The sequence below is a fragment of the Carettochelys insculpta genome, chromosome 3 (assembly GCF_033958435.1).
Source record: "Carettochelys insculpta isolate YL-2023 chromosome 3, ASM3395843v1, whole genome shotgun sequence".
Lineage (NCBI taxonomy): Eukaryota > Metazoa > Chordata > Testudines > Carettochelyidae > Carettochelys > Carettochelys insculpta.
This window is the reverse complement of record NC_134139.1, coordinates 212000260-212015502: the sequence shown is the minus strand read 5'-3', so window position 1 is coordinate 212015502 and position 15243 is coordinate 212000260. Positions and strand designations below refer to the sequence as shown.

The 15243-nt window shown below is 45.1% G+C and overlaps 1 protein-coding gene and 1 long non-coding RNA gene across 4 annotated transcripts in view; one reads left to right on the top strand and one right to left on the bottom strand.

The window, feature by feature from the left end:
- Window positions 1-476: 476 nt before the first annotated feature.
- Window positions 477-8408, bottom strand: LOC142010673 (uncharacterized). 2 transcript variants are annotated; one of them, XR_012644865.1, is made up of 4 exons: window positions 8048-8408; window positions 2840-5825; window positions 1966-2104; window positions 477-1354 (listed from the first exon to the last, which is right to left on the bottom strand). It is a non-coding gene; the product is annotated as an uncharacterized LOC142010673 (long non-coding RNA). The 2 variants fall into 2 exon arrangements; XR_012644864.1 differs by having other exon boundaries at window positions 477-2104.
- Window positions 8409-8528: 120 nt separating this feature from the next.
- The window catches only part of ZNF512 (zinc finger protein 512), a 71517-nt gene continuing 64802 nt past the window's right edge, over window positions 8529-15243 (top strand). For both annotated transcript variants that reach the window (XM_074989098.1, XM_074989097.1), the window contains exons 1-3: window positions 8529-8844; window positions 12316-12425; window positions 13156-13245. In XM_074989098.1, the coding sequence (XP_074845199.1) occupies window positions 12380-12425; window positions 13156-13245 (136 nt within the window). In that variant the 5' untranslated portion in view covers window positions 8529-8844; window positions 12316-12379. The remainder of the gene's footprint in view (window positions 8845-12315; window positions 12426-13155; window positions 13246-15243) is intronic.

Here is a 15243-nt window from a genome sequence, read left to right as displayed (position 1 = left end):
CACAGCCAAAGGCTTTTTCAAAGTCCATGAAGGCTATGTACAGGGGTGAGTTCTGCTCGAGCGACTGTTCTATGATCACTCTGAGAGTTGCTATCTGGTCAGTACAGGATCTCTCGCTTCTGAAGCTAGCCTGTTCTTCCCTGAGCTGTCTATCGACTTCTGTCTTCATTCTCTCCAAGTGAAACCTATTGAACACTTTTCCTGGAATTGACAGTAACGTCATGACCCTCCAGTTCTTGCATTCCTTCAGGTTGCCTTTCTTTGGAAGCTTGATGACGTAACTGCTACACCAGCCCAGACCAATAACCCCCTGCTTGGATTAGAGGTTCTAAAAACCTATTTCACCAACTCCACACAGATTCTTCCAGACCCTGAATGGTCCAGCCCCAGTCCCTTGTCACTATATACTTGGATCTTACCCAAAAAACCACGCAAATGCCAAATCCTTCAGATATAAAAATCTAAAGGTTTATTAACAAAGAAAGAACAGGGTAGAGAGAAAAACTGTAAAAGCAATACTTTACATACATCAATTACAGTTATTGATGCAGGCCACTGATGTTCTGTGCCGATCCTTGAAAGTCTCTGAAAATACACCCCATAAGGGGTATGATTCCAGCTTATATAGTCTTAATTACTGGAGAACTGGAGATCTGGTGAGTTGGACCCAGCATGCTGGAACATGGATCCTTAGAATGGGAACAAAGACAAAGACAAAGATATAGGCTGCGAGGCCCATTTCATAGTTTTTTCCTGTTGGCGGGGGAAAACCCTCTCCTTCCCATCCGGCACTGAAGAGTCAGAATCACCTGACTCAGGCAGGCTGTTGTGACACTCTCCTCTTAGGCGTTCAGCTTGCCAGCACACCCCAGTCCACATACATAATGTGGAATGGATGTCTGGTCATCTGAATTCCATCCCATTGCTTAGCCCAAAGTCACCTGATTCAGGTGAGCTATAGTGGCCATTGCCATTGGATGCATCCCTGCAGACAAGTCCCACATTCCTGAGATATGTACTGACTGTTTGAGCCTTTGTTTACAATATATTGTCCTGTCTGGGACTGACACCACACTTCCTACTTCCTCGCCTACAGACCGCCTGCCAACCTTTAACAAATCCTTTGCAGCCACTACAAATCACAAACCAGTGACTCTGGGCCTGGAACCAGCCTCTGCAACAGTCCTTGCTGCCCACTCTGCTCACATATCTACACCAGTGACATCATCACCGGACCTAACATCAACCATACCATCAGGGGCTCCTTTACCTGCACATCTACTAACGTAATATATGCCATTATGTGCCAGCAATGCCCCACTGCAATTTACATTGGCCAAACTGGACAGTCTCTCTGAAAAAGAATAAATGGACATAAATCAGACATCAGGAATGGTAATGTATAGAAGGCAATGGATGAACACATCAATCTCCCTGGACACTCAGTGGCAGATTTAAAGGTGACAGTTCTGAAACAAAAAAATTTCTAAAATCAAATGGAGAGAGAAATCTCTGAGCTGCAATTAATTTGCAAATTGAATTTCATTAACCAAGGATTAAATACAGACTGGGAGTGGTTCACATCTTAGAAAGGCAGCTTCTCTGCCCTGGGTGTTAATATCTCCCCATTAGACTCTGACAAAGGCTCACATCCCCCTGTCCGATCTGACTTGTTTTTTCCTCTTTTGATAAGTACTATTGATACTGGCCCATATCCACCTTGCTGAATAGACCTTCTCAGCTCTGGCCCTCCCTTTTACTGGGACCTCACTCTTTAAATACCTCACTGAAACCTCCCCCCGACTCATGCATCTGATGAAGTGGGTCTTTGCCCGTGAAAGCTTATACTCCAAAATATCTGTTAGTCTATAAAGTGCCACAAGACTTCTTGTTGTTCTTGAAGCTACAGACTAACACGGCTACCTCTCTGATAGTGTTCTGTGCTGTTATTTAGTTGTAATTTACCCCTAAATGTCTTCTAAGAGCCCAGTGAGCAGTGGAAGTGTTGGTAATACTGCTAGACAACATCATGTCCTGTGATCTGGCAAATTCTCTCATCCAGCACTGGTCAGGTCTCAACGGTGCCGAATTATAGAGGTTCAACCTGTATGAGCAGCAAGCAAAAGATTTCAATCATCCAATAAAACCACCAACATGGATGGGTTTGTAGTAAGGACTAGCAAATGCAAACAAGATACCACAGATCAGTGGTTCTCAAACTTTTCAATGTCATGCCCTCCTTTTGTTTTTTGAGAAACCCTCACCTCTTTTATACCATCAACCAACACCCCCTTTAACAAAAAATTCAATTAGTAATTTAAAATAAACACAAAAACTTGATATAAAATGTTATTTAAAATTTAAAATAAGCACAAATAGTTTTTCTTGGTCCCTTGTGGGTGCCTGGTGCAGCCCCAGCTGGCTGGGTGCCTGAGCCCCATGCCAGCCACCAGAGCTGCCAGCACAAGCCACCCACCCACCTAAGATCTGCACTGCCAGAGCCACCCACCTGAGCCGCCCGCCTGCCTCTTGCCCAAGCCCCGCACTGCCAGGACCAGCTGCCTGCCCACCAGCCACCTGCCCAAGTCATGTGCCAGCCACCCCAGACCCACACTGCTGAGGCCAGCTGCCTGCTCACCAGCCCAAGCCACTCTGTCCTGCCAGAGCCAGCCATGCACCTGCCAGCCTGAGCTGCACAAGCCCTGCAAGCCACCCACCTGAGCCCCTTCCATCCCACAAAGCCAGGCACCACTAGACCTCGCTCCTACCCCATCCCCAGCCCCCCATCTAGCCCCATTCTCCATCTCCTCCCTCTCCCGCTCCAACCCACATCAATCACCTTTGCAGGAAGCAGCTAGCTCCCCATGGGTCTTCTAGCTCCATGTGGGTCTTCACCGGCAGCCTGGTTCTTATAGTGGCTGCACTGGGTCATCCATGTAAAATGGCAGGGGCTGAGAACCAGAAGCGAGAGCTGTCTCTTTCTTCAAGTGGAGAGAATGATGGCAGGTGGGCTGGATAGGAAAATGAGGAATCCATGACTCCCTGGCAAATATTTCGGCCACGCTCTGTGGGTGTATAGTATGGCCACTTGAGGTGTAGAGTGAACAGTTTCTTTATTCATGCCCTGGAGTGTCACAATACCTCATTTAAATCCACACTGATACACAGAGAACTATAAACCATAGAATGTTAATTGAAAAAGAACTGCCATTTTGACCCAAGCAGTGAGGTTAGCCTAACTGCCACACAAGAAAGATAGTAAATATTCATGACAGCTTATGGATATGTATGAGTGGTGGTGCCATATACGGAGGGATAGTCAGAAAGTGCTGGAAGGTTCTAGAGGCCTCAGGGGATGACGTAAGACCAGGCTATAAATTCCAGAAAAGCACACCATCTGAAGAAGGATCTCCCGGATCTTTGGAGAGGGCAGAACCAGACCGGACAATCTCCTGAATCCTGGGAGGACGGCAGACCCCTGCTCACCTTAGTGGCCTGATCAACCCCTGAAGCTCCTTCCCCCGACCTGAATCTTTGGTCAGGCAGCTAATAGTTAGGAAAGGACTAGTACCACATATACATATCCAGCTAGCTAGTTAGTAGTTAGAAAAGTAGGAGTTAGTATTTAATGTTTCATAGTGTAGTATCTAGAGAGGACATGTTTATTATTTTCCTCTCCATGTACATACTTCCTCAAGTTGTAAGTATTTAGTGTTATCTTAATTGTTATCATTGCCAATGTTAGTGCAATAGTTAAATCACAATCACCAGGATTAAACTGTTTAGTTTTTGATTAAACCCATTTGTCCATGGTTTTCATGTCTCCCAGGGTACCCCCCTGCCTGTGCAAAAAAATTGTGGGGAAGTGTTCTGCAATGGCAGAGGCTTCACTGAGAGGCTGCATATCCTCACCCCCCGCCCCCCAGAATTTCTTCACACCCCACCTAGGGGGGCACACACCCCAGTTTGGGAAACCATGCCATAGATGAAAAGATTGCTTGGTTCATTTATCCTGCATATTCTGCTTTTCACATTGTTAACAATAAACACCTTAATGGAGATGGCTGAGTTCTTACGACCAGGATATTTTCCAACTGAGTGTATGAGAAGGAACTTGAATGATGTGCGAGAAATACTGAGGGGAAATTTGGCAGTTTAGCCCTTTATGGGTGGAGCAATGTACTCAATGGTTCAGTAGTATGTGCCTGTGTGACAACAAAAGACGATGTTCTGCATCTTTCAGAAACAATTGATAAATCGGGAAATGTCCACACAACTGGATATTTAAAAGAAATATCAGAGAGAGTTGTAATAAACTGTGAACTATAATTCAACTGCCATGTGTGCAGTTTTATCACAGACAATGCTGCGAACACAGCAAAGATTAAAAGATACTTAAAAGAAAGGGAAGAATTCTCCTTAATAACATATGGTTGCAATGTCCATTTAATTTTAATGCATCTTTTAGCCAAAGAATTAAGTAAGTTTTCTCCAGGAATAAAAATGTTGTCTCAGTCACAAAATATTTCTCTAACAACCATTTGTTTCAGCTTCCTTGAAAGGAGCAGGGGGATCCAAACTAATTCTTCCTAAATGGTTGCTGGAATACTGTGGTTGACTGCTTTGAACAATTTATTAAGAATTGGCTTATTCTCTTGAAATTTTGTAAAGAAAACCACATTGAGGGAAGTATCTCATCCAACATATCTAACACTGGATTAAAGAGAGATGTATAGGATATGCTCAGGATACTGAAACTTATCCATAGTCTTACACGACCTAAAAGAAATTGCTGCTGCATTGCTGATGTGGTCAGCATTTGGAAGGCACTTCAAGAGAAATACCTCACTACAAAGTTAGACTACAGGCAGTAAAGAAACAAATGGGTCAAACACAAACTTCACCTCATTTTCTTGTGAACATCCTTAATGCCAGATATAAAGGTAGATGCTTAAATTCTGAAGATGATAATGCTGCAAGTTTCCCGTGGCCCCACGAAGTTTGTTTACAGCCACCAGTCCTGGTTCTCAATGTTCTGCATTGTTATTTAGCTGTAATTTACCACTAGATATCTTTTAAGAGCCCAGTAAGCAATGGAAGTGTTTGGTAATGGTGCTAGACCATGGTTTCCCCAAATGGGGGTGTGTGAAGAAATTCCAAGGGGTCATGAGGCGACCCAGACCCCCCCACACCATTTCCCCCACTTCCACCCCTCAGTCCCTGCCATTTTACGTAGGTGACCTGGCGCAGATGCTATAAAAAGCAGGCAGCCAGTGAAGACCCACGTGGAGCTAGCTGCCTCCTGCAAAGATGAGTGAGTGTGGGCTGGGGGGGAGAGGAGGAAGAGGGTGGGATTAGATGGGAGGCTGGGGGTGCCTGGCTCAGGTGAGGGAGATGGGGGCGGGGTAAGAGCAGGGGACTGGTGGTGCCTGGCTTTGTGGGATGGGAGGGGCTCAGGCGGGCAGCTGGCTTGTGGGAATTGCAAGGTTTTGGTGGCTCCAGCTGGCAGGTGGGTGGCTGGTCCCAGCAGCATGGGGCTCAGGTGGCTGGCCCCAGCAATGTGGGGCTCGAGATGGCAGGAGAGCAGCTGGCCCTGGTAGTGTGGGACTTGGGTGGGCTGCTCAGGCAACTGGCCTGTGGATGGTGCAGGCAGTTGGTCCCAGCAGGCAGGCAGGCAGGCAGCTGGCTGACTAGCCCCAGTGGTGCAGGGCTCTTGCAGGTGGCTCTGGCAGCGCAGGTCTCAGGCAGTCAGGCGGCTGTCGCAATCAGCTCTGGAAGCTGGCATGGGGGTCAGGTAGCTGGCCAGCTGGGGCTACACCAGGCACCTGCAAGGGGCAAAGAAAAGCTATTTGTGATTATTTTTAATTTTAAATTACATTTTATATCAAGGTTTAGTGTTTATTTCAAATTATGAATTGAATTTTTTGTTAAAAGGGGGGTTGGATAATGGTAAAGAGGTGGTGGGGGGTGTGAGGGTTTCTCAAAAATCCAAAAGGTGGGGGGCGTGATGTCTAAAAGTTTGGGAACCGCTGTGCTAGACAGTATGGACATCCAATGGTTCAGCAGATTCTCTCATTTGGCACCAGTCAGGTGCCGAGAGTGCCAGACTAGAGAGTTTCAACCTGGAGAAGTTTTAAGGGCATTGTACATTGAATGTTAGGAGAAGCTGTCTGTTAGAGTTAATCAAATTTGATTTTTTTTTTAAAAGAAGGGTTTAAAGACAGCCATCACCCAGCAACTCAGATGATTGGAAATGTAGAACATTTATGAAACATTTAAGATTGAGTTTAATAAAATAAGTGCTCTTCTGTTTGTGTATGATTTAATTCTTACTATTCCTAATGTACTGCTGCTACATCTGCAATTTGACATAGGTAATGAGTGTTATGTACTAGTTCCTAAATTAATAAAAATCAGGTTATCTAAAAAAATTACACAAGGTATACCCTCTTAGATGTTGTAAAATGCTATCCTGAGTTTTAAATTAAATTGTTTTCATTATCAGATTTGCATAATTGTTTAACAACTATGTGAAGGCGTATTAGTGGGAAACTTAATTTAAATCAATTTTTTGTTCATGGTGATTTAAATCATGCTTCAAACAAGTGATTAAATCAATCCACCCTGTTTTAAAATGTCTAAACTATGTTTAGCACCCTTCAGAAATTCTAGTGCAATGGAAAGAAGGTTACCACTGCATAAGGCATGCATCATCTGTTTTTATCCCTAACATAGTAGATAAATATTTTTTGAGAATTGATAAGTAAGCCTAAAGAATGGGAAGGGAAATTGAGGTTCAATCTAGAGAGAAAAATCAGATTGCAGGAAAGAGACAAGGAGCTTGTCAACACTGCCTCCCTACTTTGAAGGGAGGATGGTAAATAGGGTGTCCAGACATTATTAATGAAGTTCTGCGCTGCAAAATTTTGAGGAGTAAAGGGACTTCAACGTTGCCCAAGCACTTCAAAGTACCAGCAGATTAGCTGCAGCTACATGCGAGGCGGCACTTCAGAGTTTAGCACTTCAGAGTTGCTGCGGGGGAGAACTGGCTTAATGAAGTGTTGCATATGCAGCGCAGTACTTCATTAATAATATCTGGACACCCTACTTACAATCCTTCTTTTGAAGTAGGGAGGTAGTGTAGACAAGCCCAAGGAGACCAAGCCAATGAGGAGAGGCTGAACATGTTTCATTTGTCCATTTAATACCAAAAGTATTAAAACTGTTTGTGTTTGACTTTATGCAAATAGATTTATACAACTCCTAAAAAATCCTAGGACTCTTCCCAGTTTATCTAACTAGGATTTAAAGATGTATGCTAGCAAATATGTTGGGACTCCTCCTTTGGTTTTAAGGCAACCAACTTGCCACCTCTTAAAGTCTTCACTGCCTTGTTTGCAAGACTTTTTTCTAAAGTACTCGTATGGCTGACCCCTGTTACTGAAATACCTGAGAATTTTTTTGAGGTAGGGAAGTACTGTTATCCCCATTTACAAATGGGGAACTGAGGAACAGATAAGCTTGCTCAAGTTTTGCAGGAAGTCTCTGATGGAGCAGGGAACTGATCCCTACTTTCTCAAATCCTAGGCTTGCGTTTTAACCATTGAACTAGTCTTCTACTGAAACACTGTCCATAGAGCCTCACTACCGCTGCTAACCACCTTCTCTTGAGATGAAACGGGGCCATATAGTCTTCTTTGCACATTAGCTAGCATGTTCTAGCAATACACTTCTAAATCAGAATGCATTATTACAATGGTTCCTTCTGGGTTTATAACCTAAACCAGACAAATCCTGAAGGATATAAATGGAAATGCAGGACCACTGTGGTGACAGTTTGATGGTTGCTCAAAAGACATTTCCTGCACCCCTTGTTTTGGCTAGTACTGGAGTAGGATGCAGAAGCCAAATGAGCCAGAAGATACTCACTAATCCAGTTTAGTTCATGCTTAGGAGACTGCATAGGAAGTCTCTCTCCAGAAGCCATGACTCCCTACCTCCCCTTCCAGCTGCCAACAGAAACTTTGGCTCAGTGAGCAATACTCACAATTGGCCACCTCCCTGGGCATTGCAGATAACTGGGCTACAAAGGGTTCACAGCCCCGGTGACTGTGAGGAGACAGATCTTCCTTCGGCTGGGCTAGAAAAGCCCGCTAGGCAAAGCCAAAAGCCTGCGTTTGATGCCACCAAGCGGACCCAAAGGACTAAGGCAACGGACATGTAGGGCCAGCCACACACACCATGTAGCTGGCCTCAAAGAAAGAGGTATGTGGACCTGCACAGAAAGGGAAATAAGGTCCGCGCCTCCTCGGAGTGCAGGCACGGAATTCTGACGGGCACCCATCCGCCTGCCAGGGGTTGCGAGGCGCTCTAGCCACGAGTGCCACGTCTGTGACATTCTCGGAAGCCGTTGGCCTTGACTCTATAGTTGTAGCGCTGCGAGATGATGTCACGAGCTTTTCTGGGTCACGTGGGTGATGGCTGCTTGTGATTGGCGCAGACTAAGGGGTAGGGGAGCGCGCGCCGTGCGGAACGGTGGCTGTTGGGTGGGGGCTTGCTGAGCACATCTTCCGCCCCGCTTTTGGCCTTTCCTCAGCCTTCTCGCCCTTGCTGCGGGGACCTACTGGTAGCTACGGCTAAGTGGTACCCGTGTGCTCGCGGCGCACGCACTTGTGTCGTGTTTCAGATTGGACAGTTGAGCTCTCTAGCAGTGGGGCCATCTCGAGGTCCATGGAGAGGCAGGCACCAAGCGCCTTGAGCTTCACTGGGGCCTCCGGGCGTGTTCTCAGCCAGGAAGGGGCTACTTGTCTGTGACGGTGGAGAAGGCGCAAGCTGGAAAAAAGGGTAAATAGAGTCAACAGCCACTCATCACATTCCCTTGCTGTATTCCACAGCAGTCTGTCCACCGAGTGTCTCTTGTCGTATATTTAGATTACAACACTGGGGGGCAGGCGGGGCTGGATTGTGGGCCTGGCACCAAACATTTTGTTCCCCTGTTGGAGCAATAGGGCATTGCACGGGGTTGGTCCCCACAGCATGGTGCCAGCTGGAGGCACTGCATGGTGGGAGTGGCCTTACTCAGCCACGCACAAGGGAACTATTTACAAACCAGAAACTGTGATGCCAGTACCCCCTTCCCCTTTGGGATGGGCGTGTTGTATGTTGCTCCCCTCTACCCAGTGTCCTGCTCTTATGCCCAGAGACCTTCCTTACACACCCCTGTGTTCAACAGCCCCTGCCCAGAGATCAGCCTGCTGACCTCCCACCATAATTGCACAGCACCTTAAACATCACAAGAATGACCATGCAGGGTCAGACCAAAGGTCCATCTAGTTCAGTATCTGGTCTTGTGACAGTGGCCAATGCCAGATGCACCAAAGGGCTTTGCACACCCTGCTCAGCATCCACTGTCCATAACCCTTTTCCTCCATCTAGGACTCCCTCTATAGTCCCACCATCACAGATGTACAGTGACCCTATTCTCCAGATCTGAAGAAGTGTGTCTGTCCCTCGAAAGCTCATCACCTATAAATAATATTGTTAATCTTTAAAGTGCTACAGGACTGCTTTTTTTGTTTTGTGAAAATACAGACTAACACAGCTACCTCTATGAGACTAGGGGTCTGTGTGTCAATCTGTATTCATGAAAAGTCATGGCAACTTCAAGACTGACAGATTTATTTGGTGATAAGCTTTCATGAGCAAAGACACACTTCATCAGATGTAATTCCTGAGAGAATTCTGTTTCAAGAAATGAAAGATCATGTGCACAGTGTTTTAAAACTCTGTATATTTTATTTGCCAAAATAACATGTAATCATACCAGTTTCAATATTTTGATAATTTGTTTCAAAATGTCTATTAGCAGGTATGTCTGTAACAATCCAGAAACACACACACACACATTCCTTCAGGAGTAGAGAGTTAAAGAGATCTCTCTAACAACCCCATTAGCCAATCACGTGCTTTCTTCCTCCCACCCACCCTCAGAGCCTAGACACCCATCCCAACAGCCTGTTGTGGAATCCTGGGCTTTTCTGGCATTTCCTGTTTTCTTCAGGACATGCTGAGATCTACAGCTGTGTCATTTTTTCTGTTTATGAGCCGGATTTTGCCAGGTTCACCAGCCCCTTGTGGCAGCCAGGAGCTCAGTTCTATGTGGAGAAACAGAAAATTCTGCATGGATAGCATTATTTTTCTGCACAAATTCAGCATGTTATGGTGGTGCAGAATTCCTCCAGGAGTAACTCTTAATACCTTTTCCAGACCAGAAGAAGAGCTCTGTGTAGCTCAAAAGTTTAACACTCTCACTAACAGAAAATGGTCTACTAAAAGATATTACCTCACGCACCTCTTATATGTCCTGGGATTGACACAGCACTAACAACACTGTATGCAATATTCAGGATGCATGTCCTGTAGATTATATTCTGTCTTGTGTTTGTTTCCTTGCGTTCCTGGGTCTGTCTATCTGTTGTCTCCTGTCTTATTGTTAGATTGTCAGCTCCTTGAGTTAGAGACTGCCTTCTTTTCTGTGTTTGTATAGTGGCTAGCATGCTGCGGTCCAGGTCCATGACTTCGCTCATAAACATTGCATGACTTTTAATGAAAAAGAAATTAAAAAGTTGACTGAACCATTGAGTGGGCTTGAAGGCTGGTTGTGATGGTGAAAGCAGAATCCTTTGCCATGAGACTCATTGGCTATGTCTACACTTGCCCCCTTCAAAGAAGGGGGCATGGTAATCAGACTGATCAGAGAATACTAATGAAGTGCTGCAGTGCATATGCAGCACTTCATTAGGTTGATTCTTCTCATGGCAACCTCTAAGTAGCGAGGGCACTTTGAAGTGCCCACAGCTACATGGTATGCGGCCCTTTGAAGTTTAACACTTCAAAGTGTCCATGCTACTTCCAAGTGCCTTTCGCTAAAGGCACTTTGAAGTACCTGTGGCTACATGGCATGCCGGCACTTTGAAGTTTGACATTTTGAAGTTGCTGAGGGGAGAATTAGTCTAATGAAGTGCCGTATATTCATAGCAGCACTTCATTAGTATTCTCCAGTCAGGCTGATTACCATGCCCTCTTCTTTGAAGGGGGCAAGTGTAGCCATTCCCATTGGATAGGCATGTGTGCGTGTACCTGTTTTGCTGTTTGTTTTTTGTCTACAATAAGCTTTTTCCTGGGTCTGAGGAATTTGAGGAGTTTGAAACTAGTCTCCTAGGGTCAGACAATAACAATGAGTCCTTCATCTATTCTAATTGTACCCAGAGAGTAGTTGTTAATGGTGCTCAATCCTGCTGGAAAAGCATAACAAGTGGGGTTCCGCAGGGGTCTGTTTTGGGACCAGTTCTGTTTAATATCTTCATTAATGATTTGGATATTGACATAGAAAGTACGCTTATTAAGTTTGCAGATGATACCAAGTTGGGAGGGGTTGCAACTACCTTGGAGGATAGGGTCATAATTCAGAATGATCTAGATAAATTGGAGAAATGGTCTGAAGTAAACAGGAAGAAGTTTAATAAAGATAAATGTGAGGTGCTGCACTTAGGAAGGAATAATCTGTTTCACACATACAGAATGGGAAAAGACTGTCTAGGAAGGAGTACAGCAGAAAGGGATCTAGGGGTTCTAATAGATCACAAGTTAAATATGAGTCAACAGTGTGATGCTGTTGCAAAAAAAGCAAACATGATTCTGGGATGCATTAGCGGGTGTGTTGTGAACAAGACACGAGGAATCATTCTTCCGCTCTACTCTGCGCTGGTTAGGCCTCAGCTGGAATATTGTGTCCAGTTCTGGGCACCCCAATTCAAGAAAGATGTGGAGAAATTAGAGAAGGTCCAGAGAAGAGCAACTAAAATGATAAAAGGTCTGGAGAACATGACTTATGAAGAAAGGCTGAAAGAATTGGGCTTGTTTAGCTTGGAAAAGAGAAGATTGAAGGGGGACATGATAGCGGTTTTCAGATATCTTAAAGGGTGTCATAAGGAGGAGGGAGAAAACTTGTTCTTCTTGGCCTCTGAGGAGAGAACAAGAGGCAATGGACTTAAGCTGCAGCAAGGGAAGTTTAGGTTGGACATTAGGAAAAAGTTCCTAACTGTCAGGGTGGTCAAGTACTGGAAAAAGTTGCCAAGGGAGGTTGTGGAATCTCCCTTGCTGGAGATATTTAAGAACAGATTAGATAGATGTCTATCAGGGATGGTGTAGATAGTGGTCGATCCTGCCGTCGGGGCAGGGGACTGGACTCGATAGCCTCTCGAGGCCCCTTCCGGTCCTAGTGTTCTATGATTCTATGGTTCTCTCTCTTCCCAGGGTCAAGTGAGCAGGAGCTCAGAATCTGGGGCAAGCAGGCTGTTCTCAGACCCACTGAGTGGAAATGAGGGGAGTGAAAACCAGCGTTGTTAAATCCTCGGAGAAGAAAGGTACTTTTGCCCAACACTAGGGGCTGTGTGCTCCATCTGCATTTCTGTGTCTTGTGTGAGGGCTTCTTTCCCCCGTATGCTCATTAGAGGGAGCACTATACGTTTTCATGGTGTCTCCATGCCTTACAGAAAGCAGAATGCAACCTAGGCTGTACTGGGTGGAGGAAATGAGTGAAGCCATAATAAGAGAAGCTGGTGATTTGGTAAGAGGGAGAATGCAGTGAGAACAGCCCTGTGTAAAAGGACATAGGGAGTGTCTGAGGGATGGAAGAATAGGAAGAGAGCAGTGGGTTGCGGGAACATGCGATTTGACACTCTGAGGCGCAGAAAGCCCATTTTTTTGTGTTCCCAGGAGTGGAAACACATTCAAAAGGTGAACATGAGTTTCCCCCATGCTGCTGCCTAGCAACGAGTTGTTATGGCTTCCTGAGAATGAGGGGAAGATACAGAGAGTGGTCAAGAGTTGAGCCCAGGAGAAGGGCAGCATTGGAAGGGAAAGATAGACCATCAGGAAGGAAAAGCTGTGCCCAGGTTACAAGTAGAGCAGAAGACTGTTTTGGCTTTGTGTAGGTTTGGACATTAATATGCTGAAAGGGTTGTGGGCCAAACCATGCTGAAAACAGCACCATTGGAGATAAGGGGAAACAGAAGCAACGGGTGGTTGCATGTGCTGGTACACTCCTGGAGCCTCAGCAGGACTGACCTGTCTTCATTTTCTGACATCACACAGCAGAATCACCTTCTGCAGAGAGGACGAAGTCTGAGCGAGAGGATGATGAAGGATATGAAGAATTTCGCAGAAAAAAGCAGAAAGTTCCTGGTAATACAAGTAGCTTGTAATTCGTAGTCACAGTTTCAGCTTCCTGTATTGTTACCATCAAAACAAAAAATCAGTCAAGTAGCACTTTAAAGACTAACAAAATAATTTATTAGGTGAGCTTTCGTGGGACAGACCCACTTCTTCAGACCACAGCCATACCAGAACAGACTCAGTATTTAAGGCACTGAGAACCAAAAACAGTAATCAAGGGGGACAAATCAGAAAAAAATGATCAAGGTGAGCAAATCAAAGAGTGGAGGCATAGAAAGGTGGGGAGATCAAGAATTAGACTGAGCCAAGTATGCAAACTTTGTACATTGGACAGACTTCAAACTCCCTTAGACAAAGAGTTAATGGGCACAAAACAGACATAAAAACACTCCGGATCCACAAACCGGTTAGTCAGCATTTTAATGAAGTTGGCCATTCTGTTAATGACTTAAGAGTTTGCATGTTACTGAAGAAAAATTTTCACACCACTCTTGAAAGGGAGACAGCCAAGCTGTCTTTTATATTCAAATTCAGCACATGTGGTTTGAACCAGGATGGGAATTTTCTGAGTCACTATAGGGGCTCATTTGCATACTTGGCTTAATCTAATTCTTGACCTCCCCCACATTCTACCCCTCTATGCTCTGATTTGCTCACCTTGATCATTTCTTTCTGATTTGTCCTACTTGATTACTGGTTTTGGTTCTCTGTGCTTTAAATAATGAGTCTGTTCTGGTATGGCTATGGTCTGAAAAAGTGGGTCTGTCCCACAAAAGCTCACCTAATAAATTATTTTGTTAGTCTTTAAAGTGCTACTTGACTGCTTTTTTGTTTTGATGGTATATAGACTAGCACGGCTCCCTCTCTGTTACTATTGTTACCCTGTGCTACTGTAGATACAGTCATGCATGTGGTCTTAACTATCTTTCTGTTGGGACTGTGCCCTACCCAAGTCCTTTGCTGCTGCCTATCTTCTAATCCACAGTGGAGCTGCTCCAGATCTTGCTCACTATTGAAGTTTAAGCCAAGCCCCACTCAATGGAGGTTAAAGTTTTGGAGTGAGATCTGGGGTCTATCTCTGGTTTATCAAGGCCTTCCTGACTGCTGTCAGGTGAGTCACTCAGACCAGATTTTCTGAAGTGAGTGCTAAAAGCAGGTTCTTTGTTTTCTGTCTGCCCACCTTGGTACATACAGCTTGACTTTCTGAAGTACTTCAACTGATAGTGTCAGATCAGTGAGACCCTGTGGATGCTCAATATCTTTTATAAACAAGGTCATGTGTGTCTTGAGTTGAACAGCAAAAGCTTGTCAGCTTTGTGAGGGGTATGAAACTTTGCTCATGGAACTGGTGATATTTGTCAGTGGAAAAGGGGACACTAGACTTTATGATCTGAATGCTCCCACCCACTGCAAATTCCCTTAGGCCAAGGTGTCTCCAAGTTCATTGCACTGTGATCCCTATCTGACAGCAAAAGTTATTACACAATCCCAGGAGCGGGGACCAAGCTCTGCCGCCCTGCAGGGAGGTCAAAGCCCAAGACCCACTGGCCTGGGCAGGGAGGCCAAAGCCCAAAGGCTTTAGCCCCAGGCAGTGAGCCTGTAGTTTGAGCCTTAGGCTAATGGGTAACTTTGTGTGGGGAAAGCAACAAGAGGGCATGGAGGAATCCATATTATCTTTTATCCATTTATTCTTTTGAGTAGAGGCAGTCCAGTCTGGCCAATGTACATGGAAGAGGGGCACTGTTGGCATATGGTGGCATATATAACATTAGTAGATATGCAGGTGAATGAGCCCTGTTAGTGTGACTGATATGGTTAGGTTCTGTAATGGTGTCATTTGAGTAGATAAGCGGACAGTGTGGCAATGGTGGAGGTGTCTGTCTCTCCTTGAGGGATTGGAGTATATGATTGTGTGTTAAAGCAGGATGAGCAAACTTTTTATGTCAGGCTCTGCTTTTCATCCCTGCAATTAGCAGGGCCCCCCAGTCTCTGTGATACAATCCAAAC